This window comes from Lissotriton vulgaris, chromosome 9, assembly GCF_964263255.1.
Source record: "Lissotriton vulgaris chromosome 9, aLisVul1.2, whole genome shotgun sequence".
Lineage (NCBI taxonomy): Eukaryota > Metazoa > Chordata > Amphibia > Caudata > Salamandridae > Lissotriton > Lissotriton vulgaris.
Window position 1 is genome coordinate 324,713,948 of NC_141697.1, and position 21,810 is coordinate 324,735,757.

Below are 21,810 nucleotides of genomic sequence, written 5' to 3' on the forward strand. Positions count from 1 at the left end.
ATTTTCTCCCATTTCTTAGGGCAACCTCGACTTTTATAGATAACCTTTTCAACCCTTTGGCACCAGTCCAAATCTCGCTCCCACTCTTTCACCGTAGGCACAAGATCACTTCCTCATAGCCTCGCGATATTTCTCTTGGCCACCATACTCGCCAGAGCTAACCACACTTTGTCCCATTTCGGCCAGATGATGTCACTAGTGACCCCTAAGACATGCCATCTGGCCTCCAGCGGAACGTCCGCTCCCACCATCTTCGACATGATGCCTGCTAGTCTGGACCAGTATGCCCTAATTCTGGTGCAATCCCACAATATGTGGAAGAAGGTCCCTTCTTCACCACACCCCCGCAAGCAAAAGCGTGAGTCCACATAGCCTGTTATGTATTGCGTCGTTCGTGGGGTGTATGATCTATGCAGGATCCGTAGTTGGACTAGCCAGAACCTGGCACGAATAGCCACTTCTCGGGGACACTGAAGGGCCTCCCCCCCCCCCCCCCCCCCCCATTCCTCTCTATTTTTAATCTTATTTGTACTTTTTTATGTAATGTCTGTAGTGCATTCAGCTTCCTTTTTGGGATATGGTTGTGATTCGTAAAGACTTTAAACTAAAGAAATGCTTAACTTTTGATAAGGCTGTAGTAATCTCCGCTCAGGTTGTTGAACAAAGTGCAGCAAAGAGAATTTCTCCATCTCACTGGCTGCAACATAAAGCAGCTTTCAGTCTGTTTTCACTGCAATAAGAGCAGCACTGTAGAATGTCATTAAAGTAAAAGCATCTCCCGGTGATAAGTCATTGCAGTAAAAACAAATACTGTAAGATCAGCCCCCACTGGCTTTTCCCTTCAATAATAGCAGTTTCCAGTGCAATGCCACTGCCAACAGCTGGCAGTCTGATATCACTGCTGTAAGAGCACCTGACACTGGGATACTACTACCATAGGAGCTGCTCACAGTAAAAGTATTAAAATCAACTTCCAGTGTGATGTCACTGTAGTAAAAGTAATCTCCAATATGATACCACTGCGGTATGTAAGAGAAGTTGACACTGGAATGCCAAAGCAGTGAGTGAATCCTGGTGGGATGTCACTCTAGTAAGTACAGCTCCCGGTCGGATTCCACGCAGTAACAAGAGCTTTCAGTGAAATGTCACTGTAGCAAGACAAGTTCCCACAGTAATGTAACTCCAGTAAAAGCAGCCCCCAATGGGATGTCACAGCAGCAAAAACAGTACCCATAGGCACGTCACCGTACTAAATGAGAATCCGCAACAGTACAGGTAGGTTCTACAAGTTTATGCACCTAGACAAGCTCTCCTTAAGATGCCATTGCAGTTAATACAACTTCCAGTGGCATGTCATTGCAGAAATGGCAGCTCTTATTGTGATACCACTGTACTTAATGCTGCTTCCTTTGAAAAGGTAATTCACAAAAGCAGCTTTCAGTGTGTTGTCACTCTAACGAGGTCAGCTTGTGGCATCACATCAGTGCATACAAAATTCTTTTTTTTTTTTTATGTTTAGACATTTGTGCGGTCTTGTTTAATTTCTTTACTCTGCAGATGTCCTAATGCAGACTTCCCTCATGATTCAGATCCAGTGAACACATTTTCCCACTTGGGGATCTACTGAATTGATGCATTATAGAGCCTTATGTCATGGCATTTTATGCCAATTCAATGTTTAGGCCCACTCAATGTGAGGAGATAGGCTATAACTTTTCAGAAGGTGTAGTTTGCCATCCTTTGTGACTAGCTTGAGAGTTCCTGTGTGCACAAAATATAAAAATGCTTTTTTTGGCTACTGTAGCTTGCTAAAGCTCTTTTATAGCACTCTGTTGCTATCGTTTTGATCTTAAGCACTATACAAAAGTTTTCAGTGATTGCTTCTGTATTGCAAAGGCAGAGAGCCTTAGCATTGGTAACAATATTTAATGCACATTTAGTGTATGTCATCGTTCTTGAAGTGGTGTTGCCTCATAAGCAATTTCTTAGCTTTCTAGAATTAATTTCATTTTGGGCTGTTTATACAAAAGAACGCAATCCGTTTGCTTCTGGTTACGTACCACACAAGTTAATGGAGCATACTGACACAAACAACTTTCCTGATGCAGATCAGGTAATGTGCCCGATTTAGTCACTGGCTTAATCAATTAAAATGTGCCAAAAAGCATTTAAGCCTGACTGTTTACCACATGGAAACAGATGATTGACAATTGAAATGACAATGCCCTCTGTGTAGCCGCTCCCACTCCCTTTATTTATGTATTTATTGAAAGGTTGCTTACTAGTTTCAAAATGGCGGTTATGGTATTCAAAAACGTATGTGATTGTGTCAGGAAATGCAGCTAACCCCTACTTCAATGTTTGCTTAGAAACAAAATGCCACTTGAGTATTTCAAGTTCTACCAGCAAACGATTTGTTTGACAAATAAAAGATTCCCTTTTTGCGTTCTGCAAGTTATGTCAATATATAATGAATGCCTATGTTCACTTTTTGGTCACAACACATTAACTCACTGTTCTAAATGGCAGAAGAAGTGCTTATATTTTTTTTAGGAAGCGATTTGTCAAGTTTTTAATGTTATGTCCTCCCGGGTCACTCTTGCTTTTGTAGTGTTTTGTGGCACCTCAACCTTGGTGGATAATTTCTTTTTTTCGTTGAGGTCCACTCTGTCTGGAACATCAGCATTGCTCGACGCCAATCCATTCTCTGCTCGACCTTTACATAATATGTGCTTAATTGTAATATAATAAAGTGTATTCCTATCATGATAAAGTGTATTTTTCTATTTCTTTAAGCAGACAGCATTCAGAGGATGGTTCTGCATCTCGCCTTACATCTGCTGTGAAGCCCATGAGAGACTTGTTACCATCTGAGGCGATCATAGACATCCAGCCCAATGCGGATGATCTCATTGATGAGGACCTAAACTATGTGCCTGAGAATCCAGCCCTGCCTCAAAAGAAACCCACCACATCCCCAGTATACGGCTCTTCCCGGCCCTCCGCAGCACTTTACAGACCACCAGGGAGCAGTCAGCAACATTACCAAAGCACAGAATTTGTGACTCGCTCACAGAGACTGCCCCAGGCGAGCGTCCAACCGGATAAGTTTGCAGATTCTCAGACCTGCCGCTCTCTTGAGACCATTAAGCAGTATGATCCAGAAGGATTTGGCCATACTGCTGAGGTGCACCGAACCACCACTAAATCCGGTATAGAAAGGGATGGACGTGAGGTTAGTACCAAATTATAAACTGGCTTTACCTTTCAGAATGTTAAAAAAGGACCTTTGAGGTCTTTTGCAGATGATTAATTCATTAATGAGCTTTGCAGAATTAAATGATAATATCCCATCCCTTAGTTTCCCTGTACCATTACAGAGGATAGGGAAAAGCAAAATTGTTTTTTCCTTTATCTCAATCATTGCATTATTGGCTACTGTTTTGTGAATATTTATCATGATTCTTCAGAACCTTAAATGCTTTTAATTTCTTTTATCTAATTTGAGAACACAGTGCAATACATAATCTGCAGACCGCATGTGTTTGCTCTAGCAATAATGTTTGTGATATGACTACTTATTTGTTTTATTTTTCTTATCCAATATCCCCCTTTTCTTAAACCTTTGGCATACATGCTCATGCGTCTGCAGGAAAAAGCCTTACAAACTTGGATGGTATGTTTTGTGGCACTGAGAAGATTGTTACTCTCACACAATAAAAGAAATTTGGGAGCCCAAACTTATTATATTGTAATTGCATTTATATAGCACTTACAACCCCTGACAAGGCGTCGAAATGTGTGAATGACAATTCCTCTACCAACCTATAAACTTCTGGTCAGATTCCCTTACTCTGCCCAATTTCTTCCACCTTAGTATGAAGATGCAGAACAGCTACTCGTAGCTGACATAGTGTTTGCTTCTTACCCTTAAGTTTAAGTCAGAAGATCCTCTCGTCTGTAGGCTCTTCATTTATGTTCTTATCTTACTGCAGAAGACTGATTTTAAAAAAATACAGATTTGTATGGACAAAGGTACTAGAACACCAGTAACACTACCTTTCATGAGTTGGGCAAACCCACTCTATAAATATAAGTAGCGAATGCAATTGTCATTGTTGAAGGATGTACAAAAGTTGATGCATTATGTGCAAGTTCTCTTCATGCTTTATGGAAGTTAAGTGCTTCATAACTGCAAAGCAGAAGGTAATTAAAAACCTTTTTGGCAAACCACAGATCCCATTGATTTTATTTTCTGGACAGATCATTTAGACCAAGGAAATGGTCACGGAGTTAAAAGGAGATGTGGGCAGGTGTTCTCTTTAAAAGATCGCCACTTTGAGGTGCTAATATGTAGTAACACTGGAAAGCGTACAGAGATTCTCATGCTATTTAACACCAGGTACTATACTGATGTGCACCGCAGTAACATTTCTGGTTCTGTTAGCACAGTGTAAGATTATGCTTTTTTGGTGGGAGGGGTTGCTTTCTCGGTGGACAACCAGGACTATTCATTTGTTTTTTCGTTGACCAAATAATTTTTCCTCATTTTGAGACTTCTATGGAACCCCTTTAGACGAAAGTGTGAAGATGAAAGCTGTTAACAGGAAACTAGATCCTCCAAACCACATGTAATTCACTCTACTACCACAGGGTACAGGATGCATGTGCCTTCTTCTAAGATTCCTCCTGAGCCCATACAATGAGATGAGACTGATAGAAATTCAACAAGCCACTGACAGGGATACATTGATAAGTGGTGAGCAGGGAATGTCTGAGGGAGGAGCACGTCAAGGTGGATGGTGAGGAATCTAACTTAAGACTTTTTGGGGTAGGGGCACGAAAAGAGGAAGGTTGGCAACATATTGTTGGAGGTATTGCCATTCCACTAACATTGCCTCGGATTTATTTTCAGGACTTTACGTTTTTGGAGTTATCTGACATTCTGAATTCAGCAAAGCATACGTTCACAGCCAGGATTTGGTCTCATTTTGTGCTGGAGCGATAGAGGCAAGGATGTCCTCGTTCTATATTTTAGACATAATTCTGCAGTCTTTTTTCTCAGGCATTGCCTATGCAAGACCTATGCAGTAACAAAACTAAAGTAATCCATGGTACACAAAAGATCACTATAAACCACCATTTCACATTTTTTCTTCATATGATTTATACATTTAGAATGTATCATGTCTTAAGAGTTGTTATTCTAACATCTATTTTGTAAATGGTCTTTATTTTTTATGTTTTAAAACATCTGTTATTCAGCGCCAAGATACCTTTGAGCGGTTGTGCGCTTTACTAATGCACGTTGTGTTAAGAAGTTTTACCAAATCATGCAATTTAAGTTCAACACAGTTCTTTTTGCCACATACATTTTTCTTGAGAAACTTCCATAAAATGTCCCCAACTCCCCCCAAACTCCATTCTGCTTTTGTCAACCCTCAAAGACTTTGGTTGGACTGCTCCATTGATGCCCTCAACCACTATGCCATCTGGTTAGTGCCACAACAGTTTATATTCTGATAGCAATACTCTGTATGGGGTGGTCCGTAGGGATACTTCGTTCATCAAAGGAGTCCATTTAGAGTTAAGGGCTTTCTTTCGTTTCAATCCAGGCAGCAATCCCGATCAGCCATTTTGTACTCCATGCAGCCCACTCTTTTCCTCCGCAATCAAGGTAGTTGCAAGTCTGGGAGTACCTCAGCACTGTCAACATTGCCGCCCTTGCACATACATGGTCCACCTTGTCATCCTTCCTAGTGTACTTCCTGTGCATTTTCCCAGCAAGCACTCACTCCCACCCACTCGGAAATGTTTTTGAGCCAGTCCCTGTAACTTTGGGGTTCCGGAGCGGGCCATCAAATTGGCTACTCTGTGTTTAGCTAATGCTATACCAAGGAGCATAAATTACCTACTCTGCTTCCTCCATTTCGGTATTGGGAGCAGGCCCAGCAGTACCAGTTTGAAAGTGAGTTGAACCTTCTATCCAGTGGCCATTTGAAGCCTGTTGACAACTTCCTGCCAGAACGGTATAATGGACCCACAAGCCCAAGCTGCTTACATGCAAAACTGCATCCTCCTCCCTACAGTGCAAACAGCTCGCTGCATAGGAGGGATCTATTGTGTGAATGGTTTTAGGCGTGAAGTTCAGCTGATGGTTGAAGTTTTATTGTATTAACTTAAATCTGGTTTTGGACAAAACCATCCGCCCGCTTCCATGCACCTTCTCCAATCAGCAGCTGTAATTTATTTGCCTCCCCTCCCCGTTTCTCTTGTATTGTTAGCTCTGACACCGGTAGTTCATACCAGAGGGCCCTATGCCTCATTGATTCCAATAGTCTCCCTCCCACCATGGCCAGCATCGTTACAAATGTCTGCTATAGAGCCGGGGCTTGAGGGAAGCGCATCCATAGCTTGCTTGCCTCCTCGTTTGTATGCCTTCTTCTTGTGTGCTGCGGCCTGGGACTGTGTCAAGAGCCTGGCGACTGCGTCTCCGCCTTTGGGTCAGTGGCAGCTCCCCACAGTTCTCCACTACCTCGGTTCTGCTCCTCTGCCATGAGTCGATGTCAGGGCCCGATGCCCCGCAGCCCTCTCAGACGCACTCCAAATGAGTGCAGCCTGCAGAGGCTGCACCACACTTAATGCCTGGCTTATCTCACGGGGCCAAGATGTCCGAGCCGGCAGCATCGGTTGTCGCTCTGTGCGCTCCGCTGCTACTTGACCGCCTGATTTGCTGTGGCTGCACTCCAGGTCAACCTGTGTGGCTTTATGTGATGTTTGTCGACGTCTGTGGCAACCAATGCCGCAGGATGTGAATAGGATAGGTATTTGCCGGCTGAAGCACCACGAGGAGAGTCTACCTGACCATCTTGCTTGGCCACGCCTTGAGTTAATTATTCTAACATAGGTAAAAGGGGCCCTAATGTAGTCCATGGAATTTGTGCCATTGTCTCCCCAAAGCTTGCTGATCTTTCTACTGCCACCATGACTGGAGTATACCACGCTCTCTGACAACTTGCACCAGCTTATATGTACCTAACCTGTCACTGACTGATGCAGCCCTATCAGTTTTTCAGTAGTAAGTGAAGACTTCACGCTACAGTTTCAATTTTGGTCACTGACTTCGTCCCCTGCATTCCTGGAACCCAGCAGGTCCACCAGCCCCGACAAGTGGCCCCCATCTTGATATAATCGAGTAGGCAGGAGGTGATATCCGCTGGGTAGTGCTCCCTGCTCAGCCCCATATTTGGTGTTGCTCAGAACACAATAACTTCATCCACACTATTCCAGTATCACTGATGAAAATCACAGCACAGGATCTCTAGTATGGTACTCGGATGGGAACTTATACCAGAGAGCTCGGAGAGAGTGCCCCCACAATGCCAATTTGATTTTATCCCATAAATTGATATTTTAAAAAATGAATGTTAACTGTTCTTACTGCCAGCTAATGAGCTACTGTCACCATTCCTCCTTGCATAGCTTTGATTTAGTGGCAGGTTACTCAGTATGGGTTTAATTGTATCTGAAATGTTGGGTAGAGCCCACAATACCCGTTGCTTTTGTTTCCTACTTTTGAAGTGACTTGCTTTTTGACCTTTGCTCTAGATGCACATGCTGTGCATGTCCCTGCCATCTAGTGTTGGGCCAGCACGCGTGTAAGATGTTTTTCTTCGATGAAGTCTTTTGAGTCACAAGGTCTAGTGAGTCCACCAATTGCTGGTAAAAAGCGCATGGGCATCGGCTCCATTGTTAAATTGTACTTTCTCCGCCATAAGGTTCAGTTGTTTATTTATGAAGTTTTATATAGTGCAAAAAAGACAATTTCTGGTATCAGAAAGCAGCTGTACTATGGGAAATCACAGAGAGTATACAAAATGAAGCACATAGAATCTCAAGGGTGGTATCACGAACTAGATCATTTCGGGTAACGGCATTCTAATGCAGTTTACATAAGGTGGTTATGATAGGAAGATTGGTGAAGAATACAATTGGTAAGGTAAGATAGTTGATAGCATAACAAACATGGGAAGCAATAAAGAGAAAAGTTACCAGGAGCAACTAGATTCACGTCGGTAAGTTTGAGAGATATCACATCAGTGGGGTAGGAAAATATTCAATAATAACAGTTATACTTCTTTTTTAAAGAGGGTTATTAAAGGGTTGGTCCTGGTCTCTGGAGGAGGAGAGTTTCACATTTGTGGGGCAATTTCAAAGAAGGCTCTCTCTTGTAGGGTTTCTTGTTGAATTTTTGGGGCTTCAGCAGTAGGGACCTTGTGCACTGAGAAGATCTACTCCCACCAGATAGAGCCAGTTTCTCGGCCAGTAAGCATGAAGTTTTGTGGTGAACAGCTTTGTGTAATGCAAGCAATTTTGAGATGAATCCTTGCCTCATAAGGTAGCCCGTAATTATTGGAGGACAGGTGTGATATGATCACTTTTCATTTTGCCTGTGATGAGCCGAGCAGCCGCATTCAAGGTAGCCATCAGAGGTGCTAGTTTTATTTTGGGTATGCCCACAAGGTTAGCACTACCATGGACAAGTGTGGATATCACAAGTGCTTGAGCCGCTGTTTTGAGGTCTGGAGTAGGAAGCAAAGGTTGTGGTTTCTTTAGTGCGTGAAGTTGGTGATTGTCCCCCTCTGATGGAGGCGCTGATTTGGTTCTGCATGGAGAGGTTATTATCCAGGAATATTCTTAGGGATTTTGCGGATTGTATGATATGTGGGGTGCAGGTGAAGGTGGTTAAGATGTGTTAGCCATTCTTTGATGTTAGAAGTGGAATTTGGTGGAGAGATTAAGGGGAATTTGAATTTAAGTGCTTTACATTTGAGGTGTGGTTATGGCTCAGCCAATGTTGTGTTTTTGTCAAACAGATATTGAGGGTGCTGATGTCTTTGAGTAAGGCAATTTTTATGTAAGGTTGCGTTTCATCAGCTAACATATGGTAGGAGATGTTATAGAGTTTGATCATTTGGGTCAGCGGTTCCATGTACAGGTTGGAAAGAGTGGAGGAAAGAGTTAAACCTTGAGGTATGCCAATCGTGACTGGCATCTAGTTGGATAGGGTGTGGTGTACCACGACTCTCTGAGATTTGTTGTGTTGAAAAGAGGAGAACCATTTTGACACAGTGCCCGAGAGACCCATCCTGAATTCTAAGAGGTTCATGAGAATCTCATGCTTGACTGTGTCTAACACAGCTGATAGATCAAGTAATATTAGTAAACAGGATTTGTTCTGATAAAGTAGACTTGGAGCGTCATTGACAATGTGGACCATGGCAGTTTCTGTACTATAGCCAGGTCTAATGGCGGATTGACATTTGTTGGGGATTTGGAATTGCTCGATGTGACTGAAGAATTGCTGATGAATACATTTTTTGAGGAGCTTGGCTAAAGTTGGGATGCTGGAGATAGGGTGGTAGTTGTTAGGATCTGACCGGTCAGAGTTGTTTTTTTTTTTTTTAGATGGAGTAACCTGACCACATTTTAGACTGTCAGGTATGTAGCCTTGTGTAAGAGAGGCGTTGATAATCCTGTTCCATAAGGGGAGCAGGAGATGTATAGTCTTGTTGAGGAGTTTGGAGGGAAGAGGGTATTTGAAATGGTTAGAGTATTTTAGGGATTTCAATAGTTTTAAGATGTCACTTTCATCAAATGTCTGAAAGATGGACCAAAAGGCATTGTTTTTAGGTGTGGAGAGATGGCTTCCAGGGCATCCTTCCTGAGAGATGGAGGTGAGATGTGGTGGGGCTTCGATCAATAGGAGTTTCCCGGCGTTCTGGAGATCAATGTCGATTAACTTATTTTTCTCGAAAAAAGAGGTAAATGTTTCGCAATTTGGTTCAGGCTTAGTCTGAAGAAGGCAAATTACATTTTCCCTTTGTTTGGTTTTTCACAATTTCAAAGAGTTTTTTGGGTCGATTCACGGCTTTGTCTAGCTGGTGTCGAAAATATGTTGCTTTGGAACTTCTAATCCACCTATTGTAAGAACTCCGTCTTTGCCACACAAGTTTGAGGTTGGTCGGGGAGGAGGTCAGTCTTTAAACTCTTTCTACAGGTCTAAGGGAGCGACATTTCTCATTAAGGCAACAGCTGAACCATGGATTAGATCTTTTGATCGGGACTCTCCTTAATTTGAGGCAATGGAGCCCATTATGTTGTACATAGAGTTAATGAAGTGCTCTGTGAAGTCTTGTTTGTCAAACAAATCAGTGGAAGGGAACATGGAATTGTTACTGATAACCGACAACCAGCCTGAGTTAAAGTTATGGGTGTCCATGACCCAATCTTTTGTTTTCACTGGTTGACCTTTGTGGATGGTTGCCCTTTTACCTATGGAGAAGGTGATGCAGAGGTGATTGATCCAGTCTCGTGGTCAGATAGTCAATTTGGGTGGTGTTCTCTTTAGTTATGATTAAATCTAAGGTGACCCCTTTATTATGAGTAGGATTGTTGCTGGCTAGAGTCAAGTTGAGGTCATCGAGGAAGGCCTTGAAACATTCCACTAGCGGTACCTCAAGTCGTTCCATTGAATGTTGAAATTGTCAAGAAAAATCTGGTTCTTGTGTTGTTGGTAGAGATGATCTCCATGATTTGATTCATGAATGTATGGTAAAGTGCAGTGTGCAAGTTCAGTTGTCTTTGGTTGAAATGTAGTTGGGTTATGGTAGCGGCAGAGCGCAGATGGCAGACTTAACCGGGGTTTACAAAAAAAAAGTGATCTCAAGCTCAGGTTCCTCTTAAAGGCACGACCTTGCAGTGGCCATCTTGAATTGAAAATGTGTCCTACTGAGTTCTAGGTCGATTCCATGCTGTGTATTGTCTTGACCAATTCGTATCCTCTAGAATCGTAGGTACTTACAATAGTCATGTCTACTCTTCATTTCGAAGCCTCCCGCATCCTTCATTCGACTAACAGTCAACACCTGCTGGCACCCCTCATCGGTTCCTCTACACCTGACAGTGTTTCATCCATAATGGAAAGGTCTCCATTCCTGTGCTGCCTGAAGTGTCAAGCCAAATACCAGTGGACAGAGCTCTCTCAGGTGTGTAACCTCGGTCTGTCCTCGAACCATCACAAGGCCTTCTGTTTGGCATGCCTCGCATTCAGGAATAAAATGACCCTCCGACCCGCTGCTTCAGTGACTCTGCAGCAGACGGTTGATACTCTGGACCTGTTCAGGGACCAAGACCTCAAAAGCGACCTGCGGCCAGGGACTTACATGGCCCAGGTCTTCACTCTGAAGGAGAGTTCTGTCTTCTACGCCTAAGCATATGAGCAGCCACTTGCCAGAGTGTTGCATTAAAGTCAGCGGCAGTAAGTAAATACTTGCCGTCTCCCAATTCCCTCTACACCATTCAGAAGCAGAGCACCACCCTTAAGGGAGTCGAGCTTTGAGCTCACAAGCCTATCATGAGGCTTCCAGTCTGCCACTGCCACAAGGCTATGGTCGGCACTGAATCACTACTTTGGACCCGGCGCCCTCCAAGCTCTCAGCACTCAATTCCTCACCAAATCTATGACCTTTGCCTCCACCACCTAGTCAGCTTTGTTATTGAAACCATCCTCAAAGCCCACCTCAGAGTCCAGACATTCAGAGTTGAAAAACGGGATGTTACCGGCAGGCCAGTGACCATTTTCTGCACTGAAACGACTGGTGTCTAGGGCAACTTCTTCCACCCCTTTCCAGGAACAAGAGCAGCCCATCCTCAGATGTCTACAATAGGAGCTTGATGACAGGCAGCAGTGCATCCTCATCCATCCAGAGACTGGACGGAGTCTAGCTCAGCCTACCCTCAAGGCAAAGGACTCTGTTCCACAAAAGTCCATTTCTTCTTGGGTGGAAATCTTTAATCCACCCCCAGAGATGGCACCTTGACAGAGGCACCTCTTTACCTCCTCCTCTTCCTGGTCTCACTCCACCTCATCCTTCTCCTCCTTTGCCTTCACCTTGCCACTAGCACCAGTAGACCCCTCCCCTGATTCTCTTCGGGGATCTCTTCATTCTGGTTCTGGGGTAGACAGCCTTGGGTCTCCATATGACCCATATGATATGCCCTTTAGACACACATACTCATGATGACCCATGGGACAACTAGCACATCAATCCCCTGGGGATATTGACCTCTACCCTGCTACGCCATCCCCACCAGACGACACTACCTCATATCATGAAGTCGTACAGAGGGCATCTGTCTTCCATAAGGTGGAAATGCATAAGCAGTAGGAGAATAACGACCTCCTAATTGAAACCCTCTCCTCCACCCAAAGGTCCATGCAATATTTACCCATGTTAACTGGGTTGCCTAAACCTGCTCCCAACATCTTTGAAGAGCCGGTAAAGTCCTGAGTAATCGCACCTAGGATCGATAAAAATACAAACCATCCATCCTTTTCTGACTCTCCTTTCATAAGTGGTCAACTCCCACCTGACTCCCTGGTGGTGCACACCGCCCGTAATCGTGCCTGCACCTATTACATGAGTAATGCACCCCCTCCCGTTAGGGAGAGTAAAAAGAAAGATGTAATAGGGAAACACGTCACTGCCCAGTCTCCTGCACATTGATGTATCGCCAGTTCTGTGGGTCTACTCTTCCGGTATGATAGGACACTCTTGAATGAAATGGAAGAGTTGCTTCAACTCCTCCTGAACCAATCCAGGAAGAGGGGTCAGGAGCTTGTGGCAGAGGGTAGAATTCTATCCAATACCAATATTTAGTGTGCCCTCAATGCGGCAGACACTGGTGCCTGGGACATTAACACTAGTTTCTTCCTTCGCCGATACACCCGATACACCTGGCTGCTTATTTCTGGCTTGAAGCAAGAGGTTCAGCATCATCTGGTCAACTTGCTCTTTTGATGTGAGCACCTATTCGGCCCTCCAGTTGACCAGATGCTGAAAAAAGATAGAGGGATACAGAGACTGCGAAGGCCATGGCTGCACTAAAAGCATTATCTGCTTGTGGCTCTTTTTGCCACTCACAATACAGTGGAGGGGCTAAAACCACCACCCAAGGCATCGACTTCATTCCCCAGGTAGCTACAGACCCCCTTTCTGGGCTATTACAGGGGAGGGTACAAAAACAGAGCCAAATGGGCAGCACCTTCAAAACATTGACTCCCTTACGCTCCCCTTACGCTCCCTTCCCCTTCCCCCTCCTCCCCCCCCCCCGCCACCCCGACCACATAAAACCTGTCGGGGGAAGGCTGCAAGGTTTTCTGTCTCGCTGGACCAAAATCACCTCAGACCAGTGGGTACTCGACATCACAGCAGAGATGTGTTCTCTAGAATCCACACTAACCCCACCAAACATCTCACCCTGCACACATAAACACTCTCCAGAACTTCAATATCTAATGCAAGAGGATATGAACACATTACTCAGTAAGGGGGCCATAAACCCGTGCTACCACAGCACCGCAGTAAATGGTATATTCCCTGTACTTCCTCATGCCCAAGAAGGACGGGTCGCCAAGGCCCGTTCTCAACCTGAGGCTCCTCAACAAATTCATCCTGCCAGAACACTTTCACATGGTAATACTCCAGGATGCCCTTCCACTACTACAGCAAGGGGACTTCATGACTGCCCTCAACCTGAAGGATGCCTACTTCCACATTCCCATCCAACCTAAACATTGCTGGTTTCTCCAGTGTGTGGTCAGCATTATCAGTTCAAAGTAATGCCCTTCGAGGCACCCACAGCCCCCCAGGGTGTACATAAAGTATCTTACTGTGGTAGCGGCTCACTTCAGAAGAAATAGTGTCCAAGTCTTCCCTTGCCTAGATGATTGGCTGATCAAGAGCGCAACAGAATAACAGTGTCTAGCGTCACGCAAGCCACCATTAATCTCTTACACAACCTCTGCTTTACTATCAATACCACACATTTTCATTTGCAGCCCCTTAAGATCTAACCAACCTTTTCTAGGGACTGTACTCCACTCTGTCGCAGGGAAAGCATACCACAGTCCCACGAGGATCCAAGCTTTCCAAATACTGCTCCATATTTTTCAGCCAGATCAGCAGTAACTGTCAGAAAGGTCATGTGCCTCCTCTGCATTGTAGCCTCCTCCATTGCTAAAGACCCACATGCTAGGTTGAACATACTCCTGTTGCAGGAATGCTAGCAGCACAGTGGTCACAGGTAGAGGGTTATTGGGCCCACTCATCTCTCTCTGCAGTGGTGGAATGATACAAACCTAATGCAATGACGACCTTTTCTAGACCAAGTGCCACGAATAGCCATTTCAACAGATGCTGCTCTTACTGGTTGGGGGGAGCGCACTTACAGGAGCTGACCGTTCAAGATGTAGACTCCATCAACAGGGTCTTCACATCAACGAGCTGGAGTTGCTAGCTATCCAGCAAACCCTCAAGGCGTTTTTCCCTCGTATCCAACGTAAGGTAGTACTCGTACGTACAGACCACACAACTGCCATGTTCTACCTTCAGAAACAGGGCGGAACACACAGTCTGCAGTTGTCTGAACTTGCCCAGGGCATCTGGTGGTGGGCGAACCATCACAGAGTTCATCTACTGATAGAATAGATACTGGGAGTGGACAACAATTTTGTTTTTCTCCTCAACAGGATGCAGCAAAAAGTCCACGAATGGAAACTGCACTACCAAGTCCTACTCCCATTCTTCTGCCGTTGGGGTTCCCCACATATACTTCTTTGCCAACGCCAAAAACACAAAATCTCTAAACTTTGCCTCCAATTTCCTACATTCACAGTCCATGGGCAATGCACTATGGATGAACTGGGCAGGGATATTTTCCTACTCTTTTCCAACTCTTCCACTTCCATTTGTGGTTCGGAGGCTTTGGCAAAGCTCCCTCACTCTCATCTTAGTAGCCCCCACCTGGGCCATGCAGCCCTGGTTCACCACTCTCCTCGACCTATCTCTATTGCCCCATGAGAAGCTGCCCAACCGACCGGATTCTCAGGATAAACTCCAAATTCCTTCCTAACGTGATCTTTAGTTTTCACCTTAATCAAAACCTAGAACTCCCAGTGTTCTACCCTATCCACAGTCAGTAGCCGAACAAGATCTTCACACATTAAAGTCAGATGCCCACATGTATTACATTGACTGAACCAAACCCTTCCTTAAGACACAGCAGCTCGTTGTCTCTTTTTCCAAACCACACAAAGCGTGTGCTGTCTTTAAAGGAGGTATAACACGTTGGTTGGTGAAATGCATTCAGACCTGTTATGACAAAGCTAAAAGGGCTTTGCCTAAATCACTCAACCTGCAAGAAAGGTGTCTTTCTTGGGTAATATTCCTATAGCTGACATATGCAAAACGGCTACATGGTCTACTCCAAACACTTTTACCAAACATTATTGTGTGGATATCTTAGCTTGCGAACAAACTACTGTTGGCCAGGCTGTCCTCCTTACACTTTTTAAATCTTTTGCAACATCCTCTGGCTAACCACCGCTTAAGGGAGGACTGCTTTAGTGTCTCTGCACAGCATTTGTATCTACATCTACACGTGCCACAAACAGAAAATGTTACTTACTGTGTAAACATCTGTTCCTGTCAAGTACTGCTTTAGTCTCTCATGTGCCCACCATCCTCCCTGGAAACCCTTTTATTGTTGCTGAAAGGTTTTCTTTCAACTTTAATCTTCCTTCGTATGGTCATCTTCTTCTGCACACTGTGCTCCCTATACATCCCCAACCACCATGCTGGAAAAACAATCTAACAATGCATCCGATGCCCATGCATCACACAAAATTTTCCAGGATCCCATCTTGCTCAAAAGCAAAAGAACTTCCAGTATCATATCTTGCTTAGGTGCTCAAACAACCTAACAATGGACCCGATGCCCATGTGCATTACCAGCTGTAGGTGGAGTCGCCATATCTTGTGACTCGAAAGACTCCATTAAAAAAAAAAAAACTTGTATACTTCTGAGCCCAACACTATACGTGGCTAGTTATGCACAGAATGGGAATCTACAGTAACACATGCTACAAACAGATGCTTACAGGGTAAGTAGCATTTTACATTTGTCCCAATTTATTTTGCAGTTTCGACTATTATATTGTAACAAGCCAGTGTTTTAGTGATCTCATTTCCTTTTTCTTCTTTAAGTTTTTTTTGCATTGGCCCAAATGCCTTTCGAGTGATGTGGCTGAGGGCAGGACAGCTCTCAGCCACATCTGCTAGTTGATTACTTGGTATGCAAATGCTAAACCCAGTAGCCATTCTGATATTTAAATAGCATTTGAAGTGTAAGTGGATGAACATTTGTCACCCGAACAATATTTTGTAAATGAAAATGGCTTGTGCTCCTGAAGCCTTTTTTTAACCTATAAGCACTTAGGACAGGTTTAGTCATGTTGATCTATGATTTTCCACCCCACTTAGGTCTGTAGAAAGACAATTGAAGCAAACCATGATGCATGACCTCTGACGGCCACACTTGCAGGTTACTTAAGTCTGCCTCTTGTAGGAAAATAGGACACAAGGAAAAAGATGTACTTTTCAAGAAGGTTGCTTTTTGAAGGAAGTATTTCAAACCAATTGTGTCAGGGTTCTGTAGTAAGGACGCTTAAAGGAAACACATGCAAACTCGGAAGAAGCATGTTTTTTTTTTAAACATCTTTTTATTAACAAAACACAAAAGAAAAACATCAGGTGACATACATTGCTTTACATTTGTCTTATGTACTTTTCCGTACCACAAGATAATACATTCAGAATAACATTTGGGATTCACAGGGATTCCTGCGCTACTGCTTCATCCCGAGCAATTGGAGGGACACAAATATCATCATGGTACCTATTCCAGGCTCCCCAGACCTTCCCCCACTTGTTTGGACAGCCCCTAGCAACGTAGACCGATCTCTCCCTGTACATACACCAATTCTCGGTCCTCCGTCCACTTCTCGACCCGGGGCCGTTGGCTAGCACCCCACAACTGGGCAATGTTACACTTGGCAATCATACACGCCAGGGTCACCCACTGTCTCTCATTCACACTAAGATCCGTGGGTTCCCAGACATTTAAAACACACCTTCGAGCCTCCATGATCATCTCCACCTCCATCACCTCTCGCATCTTTCCATGAATTTTACTCCAATAATCCTGTATCGCTGCACAGTGCCACAGAATATGCATGAAAGTTCCGATCTCCCCGCACCCCCTCCGGCACTCCCCACCTGGCCCATGCGGACCAACTGGGGCCCCATGACATATGAGCTATGTAGGATCTTTAACTGGACCAGTCGGAGTCTCATCTGAACACCCACAACTTTCGGAGAGGAGACAGCCTCCCTCCAGTCCTCATCGTCTAATTCCAAGCCATCGGTGACCCATTGGGAAGAAGCATGTTAATGTGAGTTTTTAATAGAATTGGCATGGACTGCATACTTTAGACTCTACTTTATGGATTGCCGAAATGACGTAGGTGGCTTGATCTAAATATCTGTCAAGAGTATAATAGGGTACTTTACTCTAAAGCCTGGGACCTGCTCTCGATTCAGAGTTTAGACAATATTCCCTTCCGTTTCTGGAAGCCCCACAAATTCCCTACTGCACGGAATATTGTCATCATAAGAATCTAAGAAGATTATAAACGCTGAAGACCTACTGTGTCCTGTAAGTGACTTCTATTTTCTGCTATAGAATCTTTCTCAGATTTAAAAGCTTTGAATATTAATTCCATGATGCTACAGATTTGACATCCTCCTCAATGGTAGGGAGTATTTCAAACGTTGTGAATCTAGACGGGGTGCAGATGAAAACGGAGGGTGATTTATGGTTATACTGTATAGTAGGTTAATGGCAATCAATTTTGTTACATGACGAGCAGTCAGGGTACTTCACGGTCAAGTTATTGGTGATTAAATTGCTTTTTAGTGGTTGCAGTATTGGAATCATCTATCACTTCAAATTGTTTGGCTCCATGTTTGCAGATCTAAAATTTGCATCTTTCGAATAGGAAAGATTGACGGTATTTTTAATGAATCCAGAACATCAACCTGTTCGCAGCTTTGTTATCTTTCTTACTGATTTAAAACATATGCATTTAAATAATGATTTTGCATAGGTTCAGCTATGTGCAATCCTTTGTTTCAAACTTACTATAAAACAAATACTTCTAGTATTGATCAGTGCAGACCAGTTTATGGCTTATACCATTCTTTATTTTAGGTTGCCAATACATTTGTTAGGTAAAATAATTCCCTATTTGATACCTACTTAAAATACATGCAAATCATTTTCCAGGATCCCAACTTGCTCAAATGCAGAAGAACTTCTAGTATCTTATCTTGCTTAGGTGCTCACTAATGTACATTGTGCACTTGGCGAATAATACCCACCCCTGGAAAGTAGTCCAGTAGTACCCTGTAAAGTTGCCGGTGCACAACTGATAAGATTGGTGACAGGACATGGACTTAGGGCTTGTAATGGCCAACTACCTTCTGATAGTCAGTGCAGTTAGGCTAAAAAAAAAACTTATTTCTGCTACACAAACTAAAAATGCTGTGGCCTTAAGGGAGAAAAGAAATAAGTACAAGAAATTACTAGTACAAACTAAGAAGAATTGGAATGACTATGTCTGGACTGAACTGATAAGTGCAGCTAAAGCCAAAGACCACACTGGTTTTTGGCAATTGATATCTAAAGCATATTGCGTAGAGTATTCTCTACGCAAGATCATGCCACTTCTTCCCGCACAGGCACGAGCACTAATAGTCAGGAGTACTATCCTTAGTCGCCTTGACTATTGCAATGCACTTCTGCTCGAGTCCCCAGTTGTTCTGCTGGATAGACTCCAAAGAGTCCAGACGGCCGCAGCCAAACTAGCCCTCGGCTGGACCAGGAGATCCTCGGCCACAGCAGCCTTAGCCGAGTTACACTGGCTCCCTTTGAAGCAACGCGTAGCTTTTAAAGCACTCTGCCTTGTTTTCAAAGCACTGCACGGAGCTGGCCCCAGATCCCTACAAAAAATGTTTTCCTGGTACACCCCCACCAGAACTCTCCGATCCGCCTCAGCCTGCCTTGTCATGGTACCTAGGTTCAACAAGGTCCGGACAGGGGGAAGATCCTTCAGAGTGGCAGCCGCTAAACTCTGGAACAGTTTGCCGGTCGACATCCGCCAAATATCGCAACTCCTTCCATTCAGAAAGCGGATTAAAACTTGGCTTTTTCCTTAAATTCCTCTCCTACAACCCGCTCCCAGTCTCCCGATACTCACCATTTTAGGAGTAATCTCTCAGCGCCAGGATACCTGCTAGGTGACAGATGCGCTATACAAATGTTTTAAATTAAATAAATAAAATAATAAAGGTAATAAAGCGGGAAGATGTAGTAAGGACCTCTTTCTAGACGCTAAAACTTAGGTCAACCATTTTTTCCCATCTTTGTTCAATACCTATGAGTGATACAACACTAAATTTGCAAGATTATGTAATAATCCCAAACATAACTCCTCTACATTTTACCTTGGAAGTAAAACCGGGGAAAGCACCAGGCCAAGATAAGATACCAGGAGATCTATTTAGGCATGATAAAAAAGTTTGGGTCCCTTGTATTAATTTTCTTTGTAATTCAGTCGCCACAGGAGCATTAATACTGGAATCTTGGAAAGGGGCTGAAATGACAACTATTTTAAAAAAAGGGTAACCACCAAGACCCTTCGCATTACCAACTAATTAGTTTTAATAGATGTTTTACAAAAAATGTATGCTCAACAAATTTTAACAAAACTAAATGATTGGATTGAGAAGAACTGTATTTTGTCGAAATATCAGGCTGATTTTCGAGCCAAGATCAGCACAGTTGACCAGGTCTTCAGATTTCTCTGTATGAGTTGGAAATATACAGTTTTTAAGAAGGGTCATCTGTATATTGCCTTTGTTTACCTAAAGGCCGCTTTCGACCCTATCCTTGGAAACCTGCTTTGGAAATCCCTAAAAAACTGAGGGGTTCCAGGGGAAATGCTCATGCCAATAATAAGACTGCATGAGGATAATTATTCAAAAGTTAGATGGGGCCAGAGATGTGAACTCACTGAGCAAATTCAAGTAAGTAGGGGCGTAATGCAGGATTGTGTGCTGGCGCCCACCCTATTTCATTGATATTCGGGAGTATTTATTGGGCTGCGGACATGATTCACCCAAGTTAGGGGGGTGCCAGTACCTGCCCTTTTATTTGCAGATGATACCATTTTAATATCTCAAACTCCAAAAGGCTTACAATGTTTAATTGATACTTTTGGTGCATACTGTCAGACTATGGACCTGGCAATACATTCTAGCAAGACAAAATATATGGCAATGAATCCACATAAGTCTGTTAAAAATCAGAAGCTAAAATACACACACAATTTTAATTATTTAGGTATAACCTTGGACATTAAAATTACCTGGAAACCCCAATCGGAGAAAAGTAAGACTATTTTACTCCAAAACTCTCTACCGATAGTAAAGAAACATGAGAGTAGTACTTCTAAGGCTGTATCCCCTGCCCTTGAGGTATAAAAGTATAGGGCACAATCAGCATCTTCTTTTAGGGCAGAATTATGGGTGCCTTCGTGTAAGAATACTTTTATGGTAGAAGAAAACTATTCTTTAGAAAATTACGCCTTCCAATGCATACACCTCTAATCCCTGTTGTAATTGACCTAAATGTAAAAAGTATAGATCACCAAACGATTTTAAGACCATTATTGTTTTGGGTGCGACTATGGTCTTCAGTAGAACTTGCCCACTATAAAGAAGGGCTAGAGGAAATCTTAACCACATCAATGCTACAGCAATTCTCCCTCTGTGCTGAGAGATTATGATTTCCATGGTTCATGACGAGCTCAGCTCGTCATGAGCACACAAGCAGTGTACTGCATGACGGGCTGAGCTCGTCATGAGCATGGAAGGGGTTAAGGTTTCATCACGTTATAGTTCTACAGTGGCTTAAGCATGTTCATTGCTGGTTCCATAAATTAGGGCTGAAGCATTTTTGGGAGGAACCTGCCCAACTGACTATGATTTCTAAGAAAATATAAAAATATACCTTTTGGACTTCTATCCAAGACAGTGTGTCCCATAGCCCAGCTGTTGGTATATTAGCAACGCAGTTTCTTTTTATGAAACCAACTTCGAGCTTTGAGCCATTTTTAGATGAGGTGCAGCCACAGTTAGCAAAATCATTATACATGAAATTTTAGTATGGTGTTTTGCAAGCTAATCTCGAAATCATCAAAATGGGTTTGTAAACAAGGGGACGATAATATTTAGTGTTGTGTATTGTGTCAATCCGGTACAAAAGAAAATGACCCACACATACTATTCTTCTGTCCTGCTTATGCTAAATCCAGGAAGAAATGGATTAAACCTGTCCGTCAGAATTTGGACATTAGGTCTTGCTGTGAGGCAGAAAGAATATTGAGAACTGATACTTCTCAAAAGGTTGTTTTTAGCGTCCGTATGTACTGGTTTGATGTAGGTAGAATAAGATCAAATGAAGGTTTGAAATTTTAGTGTGTTGTACTTGGAACACTGTTATTGTATTAGCTTTCACACCTTCACTTTATAAATTAATAAGAGTATAAGTGGAATGTTATACCAAGTATATATATTGCATTTAAAGCATTTGCACTTTTAACTAGACTCCTACCAGTAAGTTGTATTTAAAGGATGCCAGATAGTCACTTATAGTCCTAGGTTATTTACAATGTTATTGACTATGAACTCCTCATAACTTTTTATTTATTTATTAAGTTTAACTTTTTTAACTGGATTGATTTTCTCCCTTAAAAAAAACAAGAGAAAAAGGTCTTTTATATAA

At 43.2% G+C, this 21,810-nt stretch overlaps 1 protein-coding gene across 2 annotated transcripts in view; it reads left to right on the plus strand.

Moving 5' to 3' along the window:
* Window positions 1–21,810, plus strand: part of ZC3H14 (zinc finger CCCH-type containing 14) — a 355,429-nt gene that overhangs the window by 146,583 nt on the left and 187,036 nt on the right. Inside the window, exon 6 of one of the 2 annotated variants that reach the window (XM_086937625.1) lies at window positions 2,800–3,235. In XM_086937625.1, coding sequence (XP_086793751.1) covers window positions 2,800–3,235 — 436 coding nt within the window. Of the gene's footprint in view, window positions 1–2,796; window positions 3,236–21,810 lie in introns of both variants that reach the window. The other variant, XM_086937624.1, reaches the window with a different exon arrangement.